At 39.4% G+C, this 20,024-nt stretch overlaps 1 protein-coding gene across 1 annotated transcript in view; it reads left to right on the top strand.

Moving 5' to 3' along the window:
- The first annotated feature begins 439 nt into the window (after positions 1 to 439).
- The window catches only part of LOC127573439 (SH2 domain-containing protein 1A-like), a 34,522-nt gene continuing 14,937 nt past the window's right edge, over positions 440 to 20,024 (top strand). Inside the window, exons 1-2 of the mRNA XM_052021666.1 lie at positions 440 to 600; positions 786 to 1,018. Of these exons, the coding sequence (XP_051877626.1) occupies positions 562 to 600; positions 786 to 1,018 (272 nt within the window). The 5' untranslated portion in view covers positions 440 to 561. The remainder of the gene's footprint in view (positions 601 to 785; positions 1,019 to 20,024) is intronic.

The raw sequence follows: 20,024 nt of genomic DNA, 5'->3' as shown, positions 1-20,024 counted from the left end.
CAAGCCCTTCGGCCCACAATGGTGTGCCAACATTTTATCCTGCTCTAAGATCTATCTAACCCTTCCCTCCCACATAGCCCCCTATTTTTCTATCATTCATGCATCTATCTAAGAGTCTCTTAAATGTCCCTAATGTATCTGCCCCCACAACCTCCGCCAGCAGTGCGTTCCACGCACCCACCGCCCTCTGTGTAAAAAAATTACCCCTGACATCCCCCTTGTATCTTCCTCCATTCACCTTAAACTTGTGTCCCCGCTTGTCGCCCTGGGAAAGAGTCTCTGACTGTCCACTGGATCTATGCCTCTTATCATCTCGTACCCCCCTATCAAGTCACCCCTCCTCCTCGTTCTCTCCAAAGAGAAAAGCCCGAGCTCGCTCAACCTATCCCGGAAACGCTCAACAGGTCCGGGGGCAGCCTCGCTGTTACTGGTGGTCAGGTCCAACTGAGTCAGTGGGTGAAAAGTAAAAAAAAACCTGCAGATGCTGAAAATCTAAAACAAAAAACAGAAAATGCTGGAAGCGCCCAGCAGGTAGGCAGACGCGACCCGACCTGCTGATTAATGCCAGCACTTCTGGTTTTGAGTCAGAAAGGCTACCAGGTAGGTCCGGAATGAATGCTTGGCAAACTCTATCCCACCAGTTGGAAATTGTGCTGACTTTCCACTAACATCCCACGTCTTTCTGTTTTGTTTTTTGGTGGCTGGGGGGGTGGAGGGGGGGGGGGGGGCGGGGATGGGACTGAAGAAACTCCTGTTGCAGTTTTGTCTCTTTCGCTTTACACCAGCCTGCTCTTTCGCTGCTAGGTGTCAAACGGCTTTGTGCATCCGCTGCAACTGCTGCCGGAGCCTCGTCCAAACCAGTCTCCGCGACGCCTGGAGAAAAGATGGACCATCCAGTTTATCACGGGAATATCAACAGGGAGGTCGGGGAGAAGCTGCTGAGCAGAAGCGGCAAGGACGGCAGCTACTTGATAAGGGACAGCGAGTCCATGCCAGGCGTCTACTGCCTGTGTGTTCTGTGAGTACCCGCCCCGCCAGACTGCCAGTGTCAGCCCACTCCAAATCCAATCCAAGTTTCTTATCGAGCGAATTCCAATCGCGGGAAATGAGACTTCACTAATATCTCTATAGGCCATCCGAAACTGGAGCCACTGGTTGCATGAGCGGTCAAACCTGACAACTCAATGCAACTTAATTCTCCCGAGGATTTAAGCTAAAACAGTGGCGGCGCTCAATTAGTTAGTACTCCTTTCCTATAGCTGGTGCGCCTGTAAAGTTTTACTGTACATTTATTTTTTTTTAAACGAAGCAGATGTTCGTGTTTGTAGAACGGGCAACGAATCATTTTCTTTTGCACTAAGCTATCCGGCTTCCACCTGCGGCAAAATCCAATGCAATTATTAATTCAGAGTGACTGATGAGCGGTGGGTTTCCTCACAGAGTCACTGCCGCTCTGGTACTGAACGCCACCAGTCATTGCACTGGGACAAGTTGGATTTGGTGCCTGTTTGGGACGTAGCAGTGTTTGCAAAGCAAACCAAGTCAGATTGCTTTTAAACGTTACACGAGATTTTTGTTTTGCACGAACTAACAAAAATAGGTTTTCGAAGTTAACCATTGAAGTAGATGCAGAATCGCCGAATCATAAAGTTGTTACGGTACGGAAAAAGAATATTTGGCCCATTAAAGTTGTGCCGGCTTTTACCGTCAACTCCTTTCCTCCATGATTCAATTCAGTCTGCTTCAAAATATTGCAATTGTTTTGTGTACAGGATGAAGAAATAGAGAAGCACAGTTCCCACATACAATCCATATGGAGAAGGGGACAATCAAGGGGTTGCTGAGTTAGTATGTATTGTTCCAAGTGTAACTTCACAATGACATTCTGAATGGAGCGCGGGAGGGGAAAACAGAATTACCCTTAATTATTTTACGGAAACACCAGAATAATTAAATACGATCTGGAATTTGAAGGGTATTCGCGATAATGTGACCAAATGCATTCGGTAATGCTGGGGCGAAAGATTTGGAGGGTGCATGTGGAAGGCAAAGTGGAAGATGTGAGCAACGCACATCAGGTGCATCAGGCAACTCCTAGTGCTCTCGGCAAAACGTTCGTTATCAGGTTATTTTTCAGTTTCAGAAACTGACAGACTTGTTTTTCTAAGACTATATTAAAGGAGTGGGGGGAAGCCGCATGTAGGTGGGCAAGGACCCGCAGTTGCGTTTTACATTGAGGGAACGACATAAATCATCTGAATGGCCTTGTAGATTGCCAATCCATTTACACACCGACTTTAATTTGACGTGGGAGTTTCATTCGCTGGCAGCACACTGCACAGTCCTACATACCTGGGTTGGCTTTGGGAACTAGAGTTTGAGCATTGGGATCCAAAGTGAAATCAAAGGATTAATGAGCCATGCGGCGTAGACCCACCGTGTCTATGCCGACCATCAAGTATCTATCAATGCAAATCCCATTTGGCAGCACTTGGTCCGCAGCCTTCTATGTCTTGGCGATTCAAGTGCTCAGACACTGCACGTAAACACATAGTTTAGTGTAGGTTAAAGTTAACTCAGGAAATATAATAATTTATACTTTGAAGCTACTTTTCACTTATTTTTGTTTGCATTCTTTGTTTATTTTCTTATCTGAAATAGCGGCCTTGATTTGCCATGTTCATAACTTCGAACAATTTTTAAATATCGAGGAAAACCCTCCAAAAAAGATATTAAACAGCATTTGAATTTGAAACCTTGAAGCTTAAACAGCTTTAGTCTTCAATCATGGTTCATTACAAAACATGGTGCTGAACCAAGCAAATCAAACTTGAGTATCAATTCACTTTTAAGTATTGTAGTCATCATAAACACTACCTTTAAAAGTAGGTCATAGGTTCACTTCTTGGTACATAAAGTAAGTATATTTGCACTATCTTAAAGAAAAGTTTATCAGGATCAAAAGAATTTTAGTGTCTGAGAGTTATACGCCTGTAACTTCATTTATTGCATGTCCTGACAATTTTTTTAACAATAGTAAGGAACATATCAGCAGAAAGCAATGTGTTCAGTTAAGCCTGTGTGTGTGTGTGTGTGTGTATGCACCTGTGCATCTGTTTATGTTCTGTCTAAAGAAGTTTAATGGGAGGTGTTCCTTTTGCTAAAGGTTGAGAATGAACTGCTTGAACTATAGAACCAAGTGCAATGTTTCTAAATTTGACAATGGTATAAAGGCAGGTGAGAAATTAAACTGTGAGGAATTTGCAAATAGCAAGACATTTGAATTTGGCAGCCATCTCATCCAATAAAGTCGATGGGACTGACTTTCAGCAATAGAGTTCAATTCATAGTCACTTATATATTTGAGCTACAGATTGAAACTGAATTACTGTCCACAGGGGATGAGTGATGTTAAATGAACGGTTAAGGAAGTTGCAGAGAGAGTATAATGTGGGAAATGTGAGGTTATTTATTTTGGTTAGAAGCGCAGAAAAGCTGGGTAGATTTTTTTAAATGGTAGGAAATCTGTAAATGTTGTTGTTCACAGGTATCTGAGTATTCTTGTGTACAAAATGAATTTTAGTTAGGGCAAGCAGTTAGCAAAGTTAATTATGTGTTGTTCTTTATTACAAATTGCTTGTAATACTTCACAACTCTGGCTTCTGCCCTCTTCTTTTTCAGTCCTGATGATACAAAATCATCTCCTAGCATTTGTAATTTCATTTATGTACCATAACAGAATCTTTTTTACAAGTCTTGTAATTTTGGTAACCAAAATTGCTCAATTCAAAGAATTCCAACCACTATATATTCCAACATATTTTATATCACATTAATGTGTTTAAAAAAATCTAGCGCTCTTTGAACCCACTTAAGTTGAATGCATACAGTAAATGCTGAACAATGGAACTGGAATGATATTGACATTAAACTATGCAAATGACAAAGCTGCATTTTTTCCGATTGAGTCAAAGTTGAATACATGAAACTTATGTTTATACATGAAGAGGTTACCAAAATTACAAGACTTGTAAAAAAGGTTCTGTTATGGTACATAAATGAAATTACAAATATTAGGAGACAATTTTGTATGATTGTGATTTTTAACAGATTAGCTTACAATTTCATAACAAAACAGCAATAACAAGCAACCTTCCAAATGTATTTATGATTTCGTTAACATGCGACATGTCTTCCTTGCTTCAGTGGATAGCATCCCATCACAGAACAAGAGGTAATGATTTGAAATCCCACGCCAGAACATTGAGCTTAGAATCTCAGCTGACATTTCAATGCACTAAGGATGGAATGCTTCATTAATAGAAATCAAGATATTTCAAAAATTATAAAGATCTAACCAATTACAATCCCTCAAACTGCATCATAAGAACATACATATAAACATAAGAACTAGAAGCAGGAGCAGACCATTCAGGTCCCTGTACCTGCTCCTACTTGATCTTTTACCTGAAAGTCACTTTCCTGCACTAATCCCATATCCCTTGATATTTCATAGCATGTGTCTAATTTTATGTCCATTTCATTAATAAAATAATCTCCAAATTTACTTTTAGAATACCAAAGAGACCAAATTGTTATTATCTGTTATACATGAAATTAGTGTTTTGATTCAAGTTCCATCATTGTTGTAAAATATATATGTAATATCCAGTTCCAATAATTCATATACTTCATATTGTCTTTAAGCTGTGAACATCAATTTTCTAATAGTCCAGTGTCAGATGCATTCATGTCATGAAAATAGTTTGTTAATTCTGGCTTACTTAGATTTGCAAAGAAACAGGATATTTGATCTATAATGTTCATATTGGTATTTATGGTCCACATGACCCTTCTCTCCTGTTGTTTATATCTTTCATTATTGACAGATTATTCTCCTTCCTCATGTATTTAATTAATTGCACCTGCATTTTCAGGTTCAGTTGCTCCTTTTGGTAGTGAATTTTGCATTCTAACCAATCACTGTGTAAAGAAGTTTCTCCTGAATTCCCATTTCGATTTGCCTAAATGAGGAGGCATATATTTTCCATCCAACCTTTATAAACTTAAAGACAGCTATCGTAATTGTCCCTCAGTCTCTTGCTAAGAGAAAATGCCATTTTTCAAGAACTGAACATGGCTTGCAAGGTCAGTATTTATTGTCTGCCTCTAATTGCCCATTAGTAGGTGGTATGAGATGCCTTCTTGAATTGAAGGATGGCATATGACTTGGAGAACCTGTTGATTGTGGTGTTCCCAAAGACCTGCTGTGTTTGTCCTTCTGGAAGGTAGAGGTCATGGGTTTCCGAATGCCTGTAAGAGCAGCCAAGACATAAACATGTTATTGATGGTATATACTGCATCTACCATGCACCAACGATGGAATCAATTAATGTCCAGGGTATTACTTTGGGAAGTCAACCAAGTAGGCTGGCTTGTCCTGGGTGTTGACAAGATTCTAGAGAATTGTTCTCATCCAGGAAGATGGAGAGTATTCTATCACACTCTGAATTTGTGCCTTCTGGATGGTGGAAAGCCTTTGGTGTATCAGGATTGCTAGCCTATGACCTGTTCTTGTAGCTATGGTATTTATATGGCTGGTCCATTTAAATTTCAGCTAAATTTCAATGGCAACCCTATGATAGTAGAAAAGTGAGTGACGGTCATGCCACTGTGGTTCACAGATAGTTCGTTAGACTCTCTCTTGTTGGAGATGGTAATTACCTGGCATTTTTGTGGCATAAGTTTTTTTTGCTACTTATCAGCCCATTTCTGAATGTTGTCAATGTCTTGCTGCATGCAGGCACAAACTGCTTTATTTGTTGATGAGTGTGAATGGAATTGAACATTCTGCAACTGTTAGCAGAAGTCCTTACCTTAGGTGGAAAAAAGACAGCTGAAGATAGTTGAGTTTAGAATATGGTCTTGAAGAACTCCTGCAGTCATATCTTGGGGCTGGAATGGTTGACCTCCAACAACTACTACCATTTTCCCTCCTGCAGGTTATGACTCCAACCATAAGAGTACTTTCACCTTGATGCCCATTGACTTCAGTTTTACCAGCATTCCTTGATGCCACTCAGTCAAATGCTGCTTTGACTGAGTTACGCTGTTACTCTCACCTCACTCCCTTAAATTCATCTCTTTTGGTCTGGAAACATGAAATGATCCAGCCAATTCCTTGTGAGTCAATTGGCAACCAGTATGCAAGTAGTTAATGGCCTCTTTAAATAGTTCAGATAGTTAGGTTTGGATGTTGGCAAGTTGGAAGGTTTCATCCTTTTGCTAAATGTTGGATCATGTATGTGACTTTTAAATGTAGAATTAGCTACATCATTGAGATCCAGGTCAGGCAGCATCAATGGAAAGAAAAAGACAATGCTTCAGGTCAAAGACATTTAGAAGCTAAGTGTTTCCAGTATTTTTGGTTTTTACTGCATGTACAGTTTATTTTGTTTTCAATGTTGTATACTGATTGATATCCATGACTAGCAACTCGTGGTCCTTATACCAACAGACTGCCTGGTTGCTATGGTCTCTCTTGTCACCACTGTTGGAGATGATGGAAATTGCTGTCTCCTCCCATGCCCCCCCCACCCCTCAGTTGAGCTTGTTACCATGGAGAAATCTTTGGGCTGGACAGAGGTGTGCAGGCAAACAAAGAGAGGGAGAGGGTTAGACAGCAGCTTCCACCACATCTAACAGGTGGTAATGGGAGGAGCTGTAGGATCCGGGTGGTCTGTTAACACAAGGAGCAGCTGCTGCCAGTCCCATTAGCCTGGCTCACCGAATGCCAGCCCTCACAGGCAACCTTTCCAAACTGTGGGCAATTCATTGCTGGACTCAAGGCAGATTCCCAGGTCTTGGAACCAGATTCATGGTGCAGCAGTATGCAGCAGCTGAGATGGCAGAGGTTCAATCCAGATTCCATGCACAATAAGCTGTTAATAACACATCTCCAAATGTATCATTCTATAATGACCCCTTCAGCTGTGATTCCAGTAGTGCTGTCATTCCTAGGAATGCACACTGAGTGCTAAGCAAGGTACCAGTGCGGAGGACATCAATATAAGTTAGTTACTAATAAATCTAATAAAAATTGAAGAAGAAACTTTCTACTCAGAGAATGTGAAACTTACTACTACACGGAAGAGGAAGGGCATAGAGGCTATTGAGGGGATGTCAGAGAAGTTTAAGAATATCTGAAGAAAAGAAATGTTGAAAGGATATGTAGATAAGTTTAGATGAGATTTCGATTGTCTAAGCAGTCTTTAAGTCAGTTTGAGGACTTGCTATTCGATGAAGTAGCTCACCAAAGAAAATCTTCCAAAGATAAGCTGGACGTGATTCCTCAACTGACTTAACCCCTCAGCCTTTTCTATTTTAGAGCATACAGAAACCATAGCCCAGGACTTGTTATCACTGGAAAGTTGCAATATTTGCTATAATTCTCTACATGTTGGGGTATAGTTATATACAATACTTAACACATTCCCCCCAAAGAATTGGAACAGACAAAAGTTAATGGGAATGACTTGTACGTCATATATCATGATTATATCATGTATAGATAAAACTGAATTCAAACTTGAATAACAAAAGTGGAAGTTGAGCATAAATTATATCTGGTAGGTCCTTTTAATATCTTTTACCGTCTTGCATTTGCCAAAGAGATCTTTCACTATTGCATCTGTCTGTCAAGCAAACTATTGTAATTCAAATGAGAAAGTACTTCATGGATGTGGTGCAACTGGAATTGCATACTCACTGAACAATTCTTATTTATATTAGTTGAGTGCAATAACAGGGCCTATTTGTTACAAATAGAAAAATTGTTCTGATATTTCAAAAAGCGATTCTTGGACTGGTTACTGGTTTGTGCTGGATTATTGTCAAATGGGGTGATGATTGGGGTTGCAATCAATATTCCTAGGATAACAGGAGGTGTAAGTCAATTTAAAGCTAAGGCCACAGATTGCTCCTATCTTCCAGAGAAAACGTATCTGGATTTCAAATGGATTTGACATCTACCTCCATTGCGATGTCCATTACATGTGAGTTACTGAGGTGAAACACTATCTAGATGTCTGTACCTGTGCAAAAGCACACCATCATTAATCAGTTTTATTTTTCTACATAAACAGGTCTCAAAAGCAAAGCTAATTTGTGATCTATGTACAGAATTTGTGAAAGGGGCATGATAGCAAGGTGGTTATGTTACTGTACCAAAATTCAGAGGTCTGGATTATTGATAAATCAGCAGGTGAATTTAAATTCAAGTATTAAATACATTTGGTTGTTAAAAAAATCTCGCATCAATAATGATAAGCATAAAGAGCATCTGGTTCACTGAAGAACTTTCGGGAAAGTAGTCTGCTGTCCTTAGCTGCTTCGACCAACATGTAAACTCAGCAATGTGGTAGACTGTCGGTTACCCTTTAAAGAGGGTGGACAAGCCACTTAATTCAATGGATAATAAATGATAGCTTTATGATGTCCATGCTCTATAAATAAATAAAAATAAGGAATGAACACTTTGAACCAAATCATATTTGTTCAGCTTTATCTAAATTTTCAGTTTGGAATATTGAGATACAGTGGTAGCTCTTAATGCCAAAATAGTGTCGTACGTTTGTTGATTGTAGATTAACAAATGATGTATCAGTGGACTCACCTGTATGTTTTTGGGTAATATTCACATACAGAACTACTCATGATTTCGGTCTAGACATATATACATGAATCTATGCATGGTCAGTGATGTTTTCACTTATGAAAGCAGATAAAAACACTTTTGTGTCCTTGTGTTCTAATGTCCAGATATAATTCAGTGCAAAACCATGATATCTGAGGACAGGTCTATAATGAAAGCAGAAACTGCAAACTTTACACTGATGTAAATGTGGTTCTGTAATTTATTTTGTCATGCTGATTGAATCTAAAGAGGATGACTGCTTTTTTCTTAAACCATGACTAATCTGGAAACAAAGCAACATCTGTGACAATTTTTAAAATGTGTTTTTTCCAATATAGCAATGGATAGAATGACAGTTTGTAGAAAACAATTTTCCTTATTTAGCTTTAACATATAAATGATGATTTTATGAATTTGTGTTGCTGAATATGACTGACCTTCATGTCTAGACTTTATGAAATGACACCCCAGTGTCAAATTTCACAATGGGGGGAAACTTTTGATCAAAAATGAATCACATCAATCAGGTAGATTGTTGTGTACATCAGCATTCTTTGGTATCAACGTCAATGGTGAAAAAAATAAAGGAGACCGATAGGTTGTTATTACTGGTTTTTCACCGTTAGTAAAAGCTTAAATTATTTCCCATGAATGCGAGTTTACAATATGTAATAGTTTAGTATTTTATTTAAAATCAAATCCTTTACAAGAAAGAAAATAAAATGAAGGAAAAAGAAGATTAAGAGGAGGGTAAAAGAGAAAAAATGAAAATCTGAAAGGAAAATATTTTAATTTTGTTTATTTAAGTCTCTACAAAAAATAAGTATTGGATGAGTATAAAATTAAAATTCTTGAGAGTTTTTATTTGTCTATAATTAAAGCTTAGTTTTCCATAAAGTAATTACTTAGACTTGAATAGACCAATCGTAACTTCTCTTGGCATGTTAAATGGTTAACTAATGGCAAAGTACTGCACCTTCAATTGCTTCCACATTGATTCTATGTGGGTTAAGCAAGTACGCAGAGAAGCAGCCAAATCAAATAGCAACTTCTGGATCTCCAGGTCTAACTGCATCTGTGTGAAGAATTGTCTGATTTACCCCATAAAGATTGTATGATAATAGCTACCCTATTACTCTATTGAAAAGTCATTATTTCTCTCAGGATCCAAGAACTGCAAAACATACAACACATTACTTAGAATTGCAGTGACTAGAGGCTTTATAGGAAAATAACAGCAAGATAAATAATTACTCTTTTCTATGGGTTGAGACATAATCATTGGTAAGAGAGCTTCCAAACCTCTTTCTTTACTTCTTTATTCTAAACCGTTGTTGCAGACAAACAATACTTCAGCTTAACACTCAATAACCACCAGTTCAGCTGTGTAACGTTCCTTTAGCAGTGCACTTTTGATTTATGTTGATTGCCTAACACCTCTGGTTCTGATATGAATGGTAGTTACCATATGAACCAAAACCAAGGCACAACTGTATGCACGTATGTCTGAACATGCCTTATGACCATATGAGATTGACCAGGTAAAATGATGTTCCTTCAATGATATCTTCTTAAGTACTTAAGGAAATGAAATATTTTCTGAGAAGTCAAAAGGCACCACGAATGAGTTATGTTTAACTTGCAACCACAACTTTCACAGAAGCAGGATTTCCTGATCCATTGAGCCACAAAATGAAACATGTTAATTATTTTCTCAGTATTGAGAGAAAAATTCTGTCACCGTCATCTAGACTTGATTGTTTTATACCCAAGGAATCAGTGTTTAGTATCTATCAGAACCAACATAGATATTAACCATAGAGCAAGTTTAACTTCTCTTCTCAAAAGCAGTAATTAGGCAATTTTGTAAAACTTGATCATATTTTTATTGTTGAGACACAAGAAACTGCAGATGGTGGAATCTGGAGCAACAAACAATCTGCTGGAGGAACTCAGTAGGTCGAGCAGCATCTGTGGGAGGAACAGGATTGTTGACATTTTGAACCTCTTGACCCGAAACGTCGACAATTCCTGTCCTCCCACTGATGCTGCTTGACCCACTGAGTTCCTCTAGCAGAATATTTTTAATTTTCTTTTTTCAGTAGAAGCCCTGAAATAAGGAACCCGTCATTAACCTTCTGAAAGGCATTAGATTCAGCTCCCACTAACAGGCTGACAGTTTCTTTTGCATAAGTGATGTGTTTCCTGCATGAAATGAGTATTGAATCCAATTGTAGAAACAATTCACAATTAAGGACTAAATGAAAACTTCAGTTCAGTGGCAGCATTCTCCCATCTGCCTCACGTGAACACATAATCCAGGTGACCCCCTCAGTTCAGTGTTGAGGAGTTGCTACATGTTTGGATGTGCCATGGTTTAGATACACACTAAACCACAGGTTTCATTCAAAGAAGAGCAGGAGATTTATCTCTTGGCCAATACTTATTCCTCAACCATCAATGTTTATTATATCACGTGATGTAAGGTATGTGGAATATTCTGTTAGTGCACTAAGGGATGTTTTCCTAAAGTTAGAACTTTAGAACATTATTGAAACGTGTTGCTTATTAATGGATTTGACTTTAAACTATTGGAAGGGAGTGAATTTCTGCCACTTACACATTAGAAATCTAATAATCATGCTAGAAAAAATGGGCATTTTTGCATTCTGGTATAACTGAATTATCATGTCTTGCTTAGCCAAAGTGTTAACCTGTCTAAGTCTGTAAATGTGATTTTATAAATATGGAGCTTCATTCCTTCAGAATGTAATTATTGTTGGAAACTTTATGAATTGAAAATTGAGTACATACTGTGAATTCTGTGCTTTGCGATTTGGCATATTGTATATCAAATCTCACCATTATGGTCTTTTAACATGTTGACTCCTTTTTCAAAATCATGATTATCATGCATGTACAACACAAAAGTTGTTGTGAGGTAGCTGTGCATTGAAATATGAATTATGGGTTTTGCAGTGGCTTCTAAAGTTACGTGCAAGCTGACATACACACTGCCATTACTTGATTCTCAATCAACATTGCCACGCTGTCAATTCCAGAACTGGGGCTAGTTTAATATTTGAATCAGCATTGCTATTTTTCCATTATGCTGTTGGGATATTTTCCTTTTATACTGGGAAGAGTAGAGATGCCAAATTTGTTTTGAAACCACATGTGGTGGACACCAATTGTCAGTCCATTCCTTTTGAGTTAATAGGCAGGGTAATCGTTTCTCTAATATTGGCCATTGATTTTTGAAAACACCGAGGACCCCGATCAAATGCACAATGACCCCGCTCCTGCTTGTGCATTCAGTGAAATCATTGAGAAAAACAAAAATGAAACACATCCATCCAAAGTAAAAAGAACTCCACTAATGATTACACTATACTACAGCATTAATAAAATATAACAACACAAGCAATTAAGCTGTTAGTTTCTTTAAAAGGAATTGCCTTCTGGTTGTTGCACTATCTGCAGTGCAATGGTTCCTGTGGGTTGTATTTTTCTTTTGAACAATATTTTTTAAGGCCTATTTGCCTTTCAGTAATTTTTCATTGAAGACTGAGCAGTCAAAGTCAAAATTTACACACACAAACGAAATAACTTTCATTGTAGAGACACTGGAATATGACTTTTCAGGTTACAAACATGTTTTCATGATTGTAGAGACTTGTCTAAAGGGAGCTGAACTGCCAGGTAGACACAATGTAAACTCAACTGCCTTTGCCTGATCTGGGTATTCCACACGTTTCTATCTTTCTCCTGAAAAATACTGTACCACCTTTGAGAAGCCAGTTCTTTCTCTGCATTACAATCATTGGTTTTGCACTTGCACATTTGTCAAAGGACAATTCTTGTCTTTTAAATTTAGGATGGCAGTCCTTGTTTGGCAAGTGACAAGGTTACTTTGTATGTTATTCCACTCTGGTATGTCCCACTCAAGCTGCTAAAAGCCAACTTCCACAGATCCAGGTAACTCATTGTTGGAGAGAAAAAAGATACTCTGACTGCAATATAGAATCTCCCTTCACCAATTTCCCTATCTATAAGGCAAACACTGCAAAATAGCTCATTTGCTCTTTTAACAATTTAATGAACTATTGAACTATTTGGTGTACAGTATTATTTTTGTAATTTTTTTGAATCTTTTTTGCAGTGCTAGTCACCGACGATTCATTTGTCTAAATAATTTCCACTAAAGGCATATGTTCCAAATGCTTCTGAAAGGTGGATATTTGTTTTCTAGCAAAAGCAAACCATGATTTGTTGCAAGGTCCATCAAATAATATTTTTCAACAGTGTTGAGTACTTTCCTTCTGATATAAAATGTGTCTTCAGTCCGTCAAAAATCAACAATATTCTGTCTAACACTGATCCACGATAGACCAACCATGTGTTCGAGAAATTTGGAATATTCAAGGATGACAAATTGGAAGAAGTCTTTTGGTTCTTCTTTGCAAACAGTGCAAATGTGAAATAATTTTCTCAGGGAAACACCCCAAGTAAATGGAAGACAGTCGGTTGCTCTTTGTAGATAGTTATGAACAATGTGAGCACAGCAATTTATTTGAAACAAAAATCAAACTGCTGGAGGAACAAAATGGGTCAAGCAGTATCTGTGGAGGCAAAGGGATGATCAGTGTTTCTGACTGTCCCTTTGCCTCCAAGATACTACTTGGCTCATCGAGTTCCACCAGCAGTTTAATTTTTGTTCCAGATTCCAGCATCTGGAGTCACTTCTGTGTCTCCAATTGATCCAAATTATCTATCACCCTTGTTTCACCTTCAATTTTCCTCGCGTATTTTTCTCCAGTTTGTTTAGCCCCCCAAAAAATGTGTATTAGTTTTGTCAGCGTAAAAGCTAACAAGCTTTTCACTGAGATAATTTTTTATCGTCATTTGTTGAAGAAAGGATATGGAAGCTTAAGAGAGGGCGCAGAGGAGACTTACCAGGATGCTGCCTGGATTGGAGAGCATGTCTAATGAGGATAGACTGAGTGAGCTAGGGCTTTTCTCTTTGGAGAGAAGGAGGATGAGAGGTGACTTGATAGAGGTGTACAAGATGATAAGAGGCATAGATCGAGTGGACAGTCAGAGGCTTTTTCCCAGGGCAAAAATGGCTAACATGAGGGGGCATAATTTTAAAGTGATTGGAGGAAGCTATCAGGGATATGTCAGAGGTAAGTTTTTTGCTCAGGGAGTGGTGGGTGCATGGAACACACTGCCGGCAGAGGTTGTGAGGGCAGATACATTAGGGACATTTAAGAGACTCTTAGGTAGCCACATGAATGGTAGAAAAATGGGAGGGCTGTGTGGGAAGGAAGGGTTAGATAGATCTTAGAGCAGGATAAAATGATGGCACAACATTGTGGGCCAAAGCACCTGTACTGTGCTGTAATGTTCTTTGTTCTATGTAAATTCGCATTGCAAGTTAGCCTTTTGCCGGCAGAGAAATTATCTCTATGGTTTTGTTTTCACCCTATTTGTTGGAACAAAATAATGCAGCAGAAGTGGACACAGTTTATGGCATTTTCTTTAATGCATCTGTCCTAAGTGAGATAAATGAATTACTTAATCTGTGTGGATGACAATTTTGGTCAGTGAAGTTTTTAATCAACTGCAACATGAAATCATTGGACCTGAACAGAATGTTCAGCATGGTTGGCAAATACGATCATCTTCTGTATTGTGCTTTACAAAAAAAACATGAAACGTTCGGAGTTTGCAATTACTATGTTCAGCATCTTTCTATTTTTGTTTGACATTGTTGAGCTATGTCATTTTTGGCCACCAAGAGAGATTGACAAGGCTCTTTACACATCTGATAAATAACATTGTTATTGAGGGCAACTGACTTGTCCTTCTTCAAGAGCTTAAATTCTTATTGTAAGACCTCATAAAACCTTATTAAAAGAACACACAAGCTTTGGTGACTTGTCTCCAGTGTTAACAATGTCTGCAATGTCTCGGGCATAGCACAGTATGTAGAGTGGAAATTGCTTGTGTGTGGTTTCTTTTAATGTTAGCTAGCTGTTTCACACCAATTACCATTATGCAGTGAGATCTTGATCAAGGCAGCTAGGACAATTGTTGGCCAGACTCTGCTATTTCGGTATAAATGCTCATTCATTAGTGAACTACTTAAAATGTACTCATTGGCTCTCTCATATGCACACGCATAAACATGGGATCAGGCCCAGATGCCTCTCTGTCCACTTGCTCACCCCTTCACCCATCCTCCCCTTTACCCCTCAAGCCCTCACTCCTCCATGCTGCTGAAGTCCCTTCATTTTGAGGACCCCCTCCCCTCCACTTCCCCTTCCAAAGTCTGATCTTCTCCTTACTCTTGAACCTTCTTACCCCTCCCTACCTCATGGTTGACTGTGCCTGGTTGATCAGTGCAATGCCTGTCACAAGATCACAAGACAAAGGAGCAGAAGTAGGCCATTCGGCCCATCGAGTCTGCTCCATGAGCTAATCTAATACTATTCCTATCTAGCTCCAATTTCCGGCCTTATCCCCATATCCCTTGATACCTTGACTAATTAGATACTATCAATCTCCTCCTTAAACACCCCTAATGATTGGGCCTCCACAGCAGTACGTGACAAAGAATTCCACAATTTCACTACCCTCTGTCTAAAGAAATTTCTCCTCATTTCTGTTTTAAACCGGTACCCTCTAATTCTAAGACTGTGCCCTCTAGTCCTGGACTCACCCACCAGGGGAAACAGCTTAACCACATCTACTCTGTCCAGTCCTTTCAACATTCTGAATGTTTCTATGAGGTCCCCTCTCATTCTTCTGTACTCCAGTGAGTACAGTCCAAGAGCCTTCAAACGCTCATCGTATGTAAGCCCTTTCATTCCGGGAATCATCCTCGTAAATCTTTTCTGAACCCCCTCCAACATAAGTACATCCTTCCTAAGATAAGAGGCCCAAAACTGCGCACAGTACTCCAAATGAGGCCTCACCAGTGCCCCGTAAAGCCTCATCAACACTTTCTTACTTTTATACTTTATACCTCTTGAAATGAATGCCAACATAGCATTCGCTTTCTTTACCGCTGATCCGACCTGGTGGTTAACCTTTAGGGTATCCTGCACAAGAACCCCCAAGTCCCTTTGTACTTCTGTACTTTGAATTTTCTCCCCATCTAGATAATAATCTGCCCGTTTATTTGTTTTTCCAAAGTGTACAACGGCACATTTCTCAACATTGAATCTCATCTGCCATTTCTTTGCCCATTCTCCTAAACTGTCTAAGTCTCTCTGCAACCTTCCTATTTCTTCAGTACTCCCTATTCCTCCACCTATCTTGGTGTCATCTGCAAATTTAGCCACAAAACCACTTACTCCATAATCCAAATCATTAAAGTACAAAGTAAAAAGAAGCGGCCCCAACACCAACCCCTGTGGAACACCACTAGTAACCGGTAGCCAACCAGAACAGGATCCCTTTATTCCCACCCTTTGCTTTCTGCTTACCAGCCAATGCTCCACCCATTCCAATGTCCTACCTGTAATTCCATGAGCTCTCATCTTATTAATCAGCATCTTGTGCGGCACCTTGTCGAAGGCCTTTTGAAAGTCTAAATACACAACATCCACAGCCTCTCCCTTATCCACCCTACCTGAGATTTCCTCAAAAGACTCCAATAGGTTGGTCAGACAGGATCTTCCCTTCACGAAACCATGCTGGCTTGCCTTGCACCTCTAGGTATTCCATAACCTCATAGTTGAGAATCAATTCCAATAACTTTCCCACCACCGATGTCAGACTAATAGGTCTGTAATTTCCCTTATGCTGCCTCCCACCCTTCTTATACAGCGGAACTACATTTGCGACCTTTCAGTCCTCCAGAACCATGCCGGAGTGTATTAATTCCTGGAAAATTATCAGCAATGCCTCCGCAACCTCTGAAGTCACCTCCTTCAGAACCCGGGGGTGCACCTCATCGCTGCATGTCGTAAAATTGACTCCTGTGTATTAGATCACAAGTCTTTATGTGTCACTGCAGAACTCTGACTTACTCACGTATCCCGCAAGTTTAGTTTCAGGAACATAATCATTGGGTTATGACCATGTTGAATGATGTTTTATTGTGAAATGCAGTAGACATTAGGAGTCAGAAAATAAGGGACAACTTACCACTTCTTAAGAAAAAGTTTGACACTCAGATTATGGCTTAAATACAGGACAGTTCTGTTAAAACAGGATGTATGGACACTCGAGCAGTTGCTGCATCTCCGGCAGTTCCATAGGAAAGTGCCATGGCATGGAGAGCGGGTGTTAGTGGATATGCATTTGTTGCATTTGGCTCCAAGCCTTTTATTTGAGCCATCTTATGAACAACATGCAAGGAATCCCCTTCAGGCATATGGGCCATCCTGGGTTACAAACACCAGATTTATGGTCAACCCTACATACGAACGAGCTCCCATTAAACTCAGAAGTCCAACATACATTCGTTCCAACGAATGGCAGAGTTAGTTTCCTCTCTCTCTCCACTTTTAGTAATTGTTCTTTCTTATCAGTCTTTTTTGCTTTTGATGCCATTCACTACAATACTGTGGAGGAGTGGTTACCATATTGAGTGATTTTTGCGTATTTCCAAACTTATGGACAAAATTGACTTATGGACATTTGTAAAAACAGAACCTGTTTGTTACCTGGGGACAACTTGTAGTTAAATGACTTCCAATTGTTCAAATTCAAGTGTATCTTCAAATATGTTTATTGCAGCAGCACTAAAGTTACAGAAATGATCAGTTATACAATAAATCCAAATTAAAAACAAAAAATGCTGGAAACACTCAGCAGGTTAGGCAGCATCTCTGGAAAGAGAAACAGAATTAATGTTTCAGGTCTGGGACCCTTCGTCAGAACTGAGAAAGTGAGAAAACAAATTAGTTGCAGATAGAGTTGGGAAGGGATGGATGGGACAAAGGAGATTTCTCTGATTGTGTGAGGCCAGGTTTGCCCAGTTGATCCCAATGATTACAGAGTCATCTGGTTAATGGATTCAAAGCCAAAGTCTAGTTTATTGTCATATGCACAAGTGCATGTATGCACAGGTGCAATGAAAAACTTACTTGCAGCAGCATCACAGGCACATAGCATCATATAAGCAACATTCACAAAACATAAATCAAACGTAAATCAAATATAAATTAAACATAGAGTGGTTAGAGAAAGAGAAGCACAATAGGCTCGTACAACTTCACCAAAGATAATTAGGCTTGGCTGCTCCAAGCGTCTGACTTCCAAGTGACATCCATCTTCCCCAAATATTGCTGATTATCTCTATTTCCTTCCACCAAAGGCCAGAATTTTCTTTGATGGGAAGTTAGGGTACATGATGCTGAGAAATGAGTCCTCTATCAAAATACAAGGCTTTACTCTAATAAGTGACAGAGAACCAGAGACATCCTGACTATGTGTTCATTTCCACTCCCACTCCCCCACTCCTCTCCATTGTGAGAGCCAAACTATGATATTCACACCTATTCAAACTCAGAATGTAATGAAACAAAGAAGCATTGATACAATAACTTGCAGAAGAAATGGGACATCCTGGCTATATATCCATTAGATCTCCTGTATCCCTTCCCTAACATTGTTACAGGCAAACTGTGATGGCACGAACAAATATTCTAACTTGATGATGTCTTGGGATTTGAACATCTTTAAGTGGAAGACGCCCCTAACCTGAGACTGAACAAAAGCAGATACTAACACCCCCTCCCCAAGCCCCACTCCACCGCACCCCCAATACCTCCAGGCTGTCTTCCCAACTCCCACTTCCAATTTCCATGTTAGCTCTCGGCCTTCACAGCACTCCAGCACTGACTGCCAGTCTGTCACTTGCCACTCTCCATGCTGAGCTGATATTCAGTCTGTTCCTCATCCCCATGCTCTTGTAGTGGAGCACAAACCCCCCTTCTCCCCAAAAGATCTGAGGAAGGTTCAAGGTCCCATTCTCTCTGACTGATGCCGCGTGATTCACCCTTCTGCAGCCTCCATTCCTCTGGCCTTGCTCTGTGAAGAAAAGGCCTTTGACTGCACTAGAGCTGTAAGGGCTGCAGTAACGTGACAACTTGAACCTCATGAATTAAAAATGTTACAGTGGCAAGCCCTTGAACAAACTTTCATTGGCCCATTGTGTGCCACTGTATGCCCTTTTATTCACTTTCTCTCTCTTTAGCTCTTTTATCTCTTTCTCTCTCTTAATCACAGTTTTGTTTGCTTCTCTTTATTTAGCTCCAAGTACACCTTTTTACTTTAACTTTTTTTAATTCATACTTCCTGTGCTAGTTTTTCCCGTCTTCAGAGAGGTTTCTCCAATCTGATTGGTTGAAAAGATGTCAATCGTCAGTAGAAGCCTTTGCACACACAAGCATCTTCAGGATCAATACACTTCTGCTCAAAAACCCACAAAACATTTGTGGGCAAGTGCATGTGGAGTGAATGGTGAGAGCCACTCCTTTGTCATTGACCACAAACTTTGGTTACAGAACGTGGGGTGACATTTTCCTTAGTTTGAGATGTATTTTTAAGTCTTTCTGCAGAAGTACTATTCTGTAGACTCATGTGGCTTTGACTCAGTAGATTCATTTTTTTTGAGAGGGCTATTTGAAAATTTTCGATACGTTAGATAACCTGACATTTTTCTTTAAACAGAATTGGTTTTGTTCTTGCTTCCTTCTCTTATATCGTGGAGGCATTAGCTGTTGTCAGTTTGAAGTGTTCAACACCATCAAATCACATCAGACCTCAAACCATGATTCCAGACTGTTTTTTCACCCCGTCTGGCTTTTATGCAAATAGTGCCAATCTTTCTAGTATTTCATAGTTTTGTTGAGTTAAAGAGGTGTTGATTTACAGGAATGTAGAAATACCTAAAGCTGGCTGGAGAATAATTCCTATTGTCTCTGCTTGCTTTCTCCATTTATCTTCATTTAGCAAAAGAGTCCACATTCCAATCCAAAGTGAATGGGATGACTATTAATGCTCCTAAATTGTGTTTGGTAGAATGCATACATTGATTGGATTTGACGCATACAAATCCCTCTACTGACCTTGTATGGCTTGAATGGTTGCACAAGTTTGTACATAGAAGTCCAGAAGCAATCGAACTTCTGGTTTTTGAGATGATCTGAGCAGAAGCAAATCTTTTGGTATGATGATTAATGATTCAGATTGTAGACTATTGTAAGACTGTGCAGACCAACCATCGGTATTTCACACTGCCAGTTACTACATGGAGGGTTGTGGCTGAATACTGGATTTACTGATACAAATCGTGGCCCCTATTCTGACA

This window comes from Pristis pectinata, chromosome 8 (genome assembly GCF_009764475.1).
Source record: "Pristis pectinata isolate sPriPec2 chromosome 8, sPriPec2.1.pri, whole genome shotgun sequence".
Lineage (NCBI taxonomy): Eukaryota > Metazoa > Chordata > Chondrichthyes > Rhinopristiformes > Pristidae > Pristis > Pristis pectinata.
This window is presented reverse-complemented; position numbering and strand designations above follow the sequence as displayed.